The sequence below is a fragment of the Aulonocara sp. 'chitande type north' Nkhata Bay genome, linkage group LG16, assembly GCF_057382095.1.
Source record: "Aulonocara sp. 'chitande type north' Nkhata Bay isolate Kocher_YH1m ecotype deep benthic linkage group LG16, A_spYH_male_GT1.1, whole genome shotgun sequence".
Classification (NCBI taxonomy): domain Eukaryota; kingdom Metazoa; phylum Chordata; class Actinopteri; order Cichliformes; family Cichlidae; genus Aulonocara; species Aulonocara sp. 'chitande type north' Nkhata Bay.
In genome coordinates, this window is record NC_141359.1 from 10,515,363 (window position 1) to 10,521,777 (window position 6,415).

Consider the following 6,415-nt stretch of genomic DNA (forward strand, 5'->3'; position numbering starts at 1 on the left):
TCATGGTAAACATTCATTAGATCCATCAGATATAAAGTCATTGTTGGAGCAATACACAAACGCTTATCAGAAACCGAACAAAGTGCAAATAATTTCAATAACATGTAAACACAAGGACTCAGTCCACGAATAGGAGTATTAGAATAGATGTGCTTAATCCCGCTTGTATCATAGGCCTACTAGTACAAGTGGAAATACACTAAAAATTACCTCCAAGTATTCAATACTGAGTACAGTTGAACCCCGACTTACGAAATTAGTCGAAGCACCCATCGCGCTTTTTGAGTGAACGATAGGCTATAGGCTAATTGCTAATTGCTAACTGCTAACTGCAACAACAATACGTCGTTCAAGTGGAACAGCGAAGCGCAAGTACGAAAGCCAAGGGGGTTGTCACATGATTTGGAAGGCATTGTGGGCATTGTAGGCATTCTAGGATCAGCCAATCAGAGCCAGCGGTTTTCGTTACACGGGCATTTTGCTGTTAAGTGCCGTCGTAACTTGAATTTTCCGTTAAATGGGGTATTCGTAAGTCCAGGTTCCACTGTATTGTAAAACAACTGATTGACATCAAAAAATTAAGCAGGAAGCAGCATAAAGTCTGATGGTATTTTAACTCGTTAGAGATTAATTTCTTCAGCTTACCGATAACAAAGTTTTAGCCCACCTGCTCTGTTCGGCTGTAGAAGCAAGAGACCGTGAGTCCACACCTTGACCACCTGGTCAGCTTGACTGGGACAAAAAATCGGTCCGGGCATTTTGACTAGAGAGTGGCCACAAGGTATTATAGGAAAAACCATAAAGCCTTTGGATGAAAACAAACGCTTTTGTGACAGTGATGTACACTGTCTTGTTGGTATATATGTATGAGTTCTAAACAGTTTACATCAGATGACCACTTAAGGACATCTCTTGATTTCACCTTCGTGTTTCCCTCTCACCAGATATCCAAACCCATATCATGACAAGCAGCTTTTACAGCTGTGGCTCCAGTAAACATCAGCTGATACTAGAAAGTAATATTAAATTAATTCTAACAACAGCTGCTTAAATGTGCTGCTGTTGTTTAGCGCGACATCCGCTGGTTTCCTCTTTCTGGTGCAAAGTGGGCGATAAACAAACAAAAGAAAAAAGCTGATCAGCTGATCATTGACTAGTTTCATGATTGAAGTAGCAACAGGAGTAGGAGGGGGGAGAATGAAAGAAGAAGAGGCAGCTGTGCAGCGTAAAGACACAGAATAACTCCAGCTTTTCTGTTTTTCATTCTAGCAGAAGTACAGGACAAATTGCGTTTGTATGCCCGATTCCAGTCCAGCTTTGGGGTCAGCTGGTGGGTAGCAGGCATCTCCGAAAAAGTTAGAGCACTCTGGCAAATATGTGATGTCTTGATAAACTGAGCAGATATTTGAAGTTTATACGGCAACATCAGTTTATTTCATGATCCAGAAAGACTAATATTTTAAACTCCGCCATTCTGCATTCCTCTGCCACTGCCTCATTTGAGTTTTGGACAAAATGCTGTTATTGTGTGTAATGACAATCGCAAACACTAAAATATATTTCTTGTACACAGAAATGAATTTTGTTTGGCAAAATAATTTTCTCCTCAACATGCAACATTTGCGCTTGCAATTTTTTTTTAGGTGCGCTCAGAATAGAGGCACTAAAATAATGCCATAGAAATATTGAGATGAAATCAAAAGTAGTGAAAAGTGGCCAATTATACCCTGGACCCCAGAGGGTTAATGTCATGGTCCTGGGTCTTTTGATCCAGTTTTTTTTAGTTTTCATATATTTTTGATCATTCTGTATTATTTGGTTCCTAGGTTATTCTGTTCACTATGGTTTTGTCATGGTCCTGTGTCCTTTTGACCCAGCGTTCTTAGTTTTTTTGTGTTTTTGTATTCTGTTCTTTATTTATTCTGTGATTCCTAGGTTGTTCAGTTTTGTTTATGAGATTTCCCCTCGTGACCTTACTCCATGTGTGTCCACGCATCTGTGAGTCCCGATGCCTTGTTTCTCCTCCTTATGTTTTATCCCATGTTTTCCCCAGCCCGTTATGTCTGTGCTCTCTCCGTGTTCTCTCCTGCCCCCCTGTCTGCACCCCTGTGTACTTCCTGTTTTACTTTGACAGTCTCCCGTCAGCATGAGTCAGTGTTGTGTTACTCCTGCCATGTCTTGCTATGATTATCAGTGTCAGCTGTGTTCCCCATGTGCTACTACTTTCCTCGTTGACCCTCTGTGTATTTATGTCCGCGTCTCCCTCAGTTCTGTGTTGCGTTCTCCCTCATAGCTGTGTGATTCTCCCTGTATCTCCTGGTGCACATTATAATTAGTTTTTCCCAGTTTAGTTTAGTTTTGTATTGTTGGTATGATCTGTTTTCCCAGCAATAAAGCTGTTCTTTTGAGTTTAAGTTCTGTCCCCCTGAGTTTGCGTTTGGGTCCATTCCTGCCTGCCACACAGCCGAATCATGACAGGTTTATTAGATTTCCCCTTGTGTCTTTGCCCTCTGTCTCCCCTTGTGCATCTGTGTTTATTTAGTTGTGTGAGTCCTTGTGCCTTGTTTCCCATCCTTGTGTTTTAATCCATCATGTTTCCAGAGCCCGCCATGTCTGTGCTCTCCCTCGTTTTCCCGTGCTCCATCTAGCCTGCTTCTCCTCCACTTACACATCATGTTTCCTTTTTTATTGTAAAGGTCCCATGTTTTCATGTTCATTCCGTTTAGTCTAGCTTCCCCTGTCTCGTTATGGTTATTCGTATTGGCAGTGCGTGTCCTCACGTCCCTGTCATCCCTCTGTGTATTTAGGTCAACGTCTCTCTCAGTTTGGTCCTCCCTCATGGCTGCGTGTCTCTCCCCGTGTTTCCCTGAGTAATTAGATTAGATTAGCATTAGAATTTCCCAGTTTAGTTTAGCATTGTCTTGTATCGCCTTTTCCCCCATTCAGTAATAAAGCTGTATTTTGAGTTAAGTCCCGTTTTCCATGAGTTTGTGTTTGGGTCCTCTCCTGCCAGCACACAGACGTTTCATCACAGTCAAATGAGAAGCTTGGCTCCTAGTGGTCTGCAACACTGCAAAGTAAATACAGGTTCAGCATTACTGATACTGAGTACTGATTTTGATACTTTTAACTTATATGGCAGAGAGCCGTGTGTCTTGATTTATCAAATAAATCATCATCAATTTGAAAATTCTGAGCACATTTTAATGACAACTAAATCACTTCCACAAGAAATAGTTAACACAATAAAACAGACAAGTCAGCTTGCCATATATTTAGGAACTGGGTTTCTTTAAGACTTGGAATGTAAATGTAAGTGTTCTTTTTTCTTTTGGTCAACTTCTGTTAATTATTGTGCTATATAAATAAAGTAAACTTGACAGTCAACACAAAAAGGTTATTATATTCAGATATTCTTCAGCAGGACCCCTCGGAGCCAAGATGCTGGTGGTGGAGATTGCTTGAATGGAAAAGTGGGAGTGATAAAACTTAGATTTAGCTGGCAGCACCTGGGAATGCACAGATATGAATATTCACCTATATCTTGTCGTGGAAGTTTTTTAAAAATAAAATACAAACACTTGATGAGTGTCTTTGAAGTGAGTTTTATTCACTTTGCAGCAAGAGAGAGAGTCCAGTCAGCCAAAGTCAAGCCAGCGTCTCTAAAGCGGAAGCAGAGCTGGGCTTCCCTTATACAGTCAGGTACACAGACACACAACTCTCATAACTTGTAGCACAACTTATCATTTCCATATAAAGTGTTGATGGTTTATACCTCGGTTCTTCCTTGGAACATGTCACGGCGGGGCGCGCCGGTGTGAAGAATGAGGTAGACCCAAGAGCAGACACGGTGGAGACAGAACTAGGTTTCCAAAATAAGGCAAGCCTTTATTGTGGCTGAAGGCATAACAAAAACACTAGGGAACACTGAAACTGGGAAAACTAAGAAGACAGAGAACACTGTGTAAACTAAAAAGGCTAAGACACTCTGTGAAGGAACTATGGAAAAAACTATAAACACAGAGTAACTAAGCAGGCTATGAAACACAGTGTCACAATAAGGGAAACTACGAAAATACGAGGTGAGGATAACAGACGATCTGACACTGACACAAAGACACACTGGGCTTAAATACACTGAGGCAGTCATCAAGGAATTAGAGACAGAAGGGGAACACAGCTGGGAGGAATAAGACCTAATGAGACAGGAGGAACAAAGCTAGAAACACTGACATAAGACGGGAACATGAACCTTCAGAGTAAAACAGGAAACAAAACACCACTAAACAAACACGCAGACACGACACAGAGAGACAGACTAGACACTGAACTAAACCTGCAATAAACATGAGAACACAAAAACCTACGAACTAATCCCTAAACAAGAATAACCGAAACATAGAGTCATAATCATCATTATCATCATAATAAGAAAAGAATCCAAAATGCAAAAACACACCAAAAACATAACAACTCAAAATACTGGGTCAAACTGACCCAGAACCGTGACAGAACATACACAGCATCTACTCCTTGAAAGCAGTAAAGCAATAACAGTCATACCCAAAGAGGGATATGTTTTGCAGATTATTATGTTCTAGGGTGGTCTTGCTGTGATGAGTGTCTGTCCCACTATGGTTCAAATAAGCCTGTTATATATGTGTTATTGTCAGAACAGGTGATCAATACACTAAGGAAAAATAAATTTTCATTATCTCTCTCTACACATTAAAATATCATATGAATCTCTAAGATAATTACGGTAAGGTAATCGGTCTGATAAAATAACAGCTATGATGACTAATTGGGTTGTTATAATACTACAATTTCAAACTTGATACATATTAACCAGGGAAATTCTTGATACCATATTTGATATTATGGGGAAGATTCTGAACCCACCCATGTTCCACTAGCATATCGTAAATAAGAATTAGCAATAATGTAAAAATGAAGAAATATAAAAGTTTAAAGACATTAATTTGAAAATTGATTTAATTACCTATCATTTTACCTATGGCAGAATGAATATGTTTATGTTAAAACAACTGCATACATTTTTCATTAATGGCTTCTCCAAAGCACCTAGGTTGTAACCAAAACTCTGTAGCTCTGAAACTGTCGATATTACATCCTGGTTAGATGAGCATTGTACGGAGCACTGCAACATACAACTTAAAAAAATAAATGTGTGAAATGAATTAAAACTAATGTCATTTATTTTGCTTAAATATGTTTTCTTTAAAAAGATTGATTACTCTGTTAGACTTGTAATTATAAGAAACTAAAGAAAAACTTGTTGAGGAAGTTTGTCCTATTATCAATATGAACTATACCTGCGAAAAAGAATAGCAATAATTTATGAATAATTAAATGAGTAAAAATGACATTTTTATGTTTTACTTTTTGATTATGTTGAATGAAAAACGTTTTGAGTAACTTCAGCAAACTGATTACATAACAATTAAGGCACATTAGCATTAATACACGTAATGATTGTGGCATGACAAAATAATCTTTTTAACTGTTTAGAAATTTCCTTCATTTTGAGCCCATAAATGAATGGATTAAACAATGGATGATAGAGCAATAATTGTAATGTCATTAGTAATCGAGCAACTTTTGGAAAATCTGATTCCACTCGAGCTATGCCTACATCATAGATACTTAAACAGGAAATACTGATTAAAACTAACAGATGGGGTAAACAGGTCTCTGCAGCTTTCGTCCTAATTTCTTTACAACTTTGATAAGAAACAATAAATATTGTTGTGTATGTGAAAACTATGAAGATCATAGGAAGTATTACAAGATCTAGTAATGCAACCACACCAAAGACGGTAATTAATCTTGATCTTTGACAGTGAAGAGTGTAAACTGCATTGTTACAAAATATTCCCTTTAAATTAAAGTTACACAATGTTGCTTCAGCACTCGCTATTGCTTGGATTGCAATATGAACAGCAGGTATAAGCCAAGATACGACCAGGAAAATGATCACAGTGGTTTTGTTCATGATAGTTGGATATTCAAGAGGTTTACAAATAGCCACATATCTGTCATAAGCCATGGCTGCCAAGAGAAAGAACTCTGAACTGCCTAAAGTGTAAAACATAAAAAACTGAAAGAGACAGGCTGAATATGTTATGACTTGTTTTTCAGATAAAAAGTCAATCAGAAGTTTTGGATAAATATTTGTGCTGTAAAGGAGACAGTTAAGTAGCAAAGCTGCAATGAAAATGTACATAGGCTCATGAAGGTTTTTATGAATCCAGATCACATACACGATGGTAGAATTACTGCATATTATTATAATGTATAATGTAAAGATAATACAAAAATAAACATATCTGTACTTGTTAACCTCAATGTATCCATCTAGAGTTACATATGTGGTATTTAACTCCTCATCCAT

At 38.1% G+C, this 6,415-nt stretch overlaps 1 protein-coding gene across 1 annotated transcript; it reads right to left on the reverse strand.

The window, feature by feature from the left end:
• Window positions 1-5,464: 5,464 nt before the first annotated feature.
• Window positions 5,465-6,415, reverse strand: LOC147311012 (olfactory receptor 13C2-like). The gene has a single exon (XM_086265869.1). The coding sequence runs from the start codon at window positions 6,413-6,415 to the stop codon at window positions 5,465-5,467; it is 951 nt and encodes a 316-aa protein (XP_086121995.1).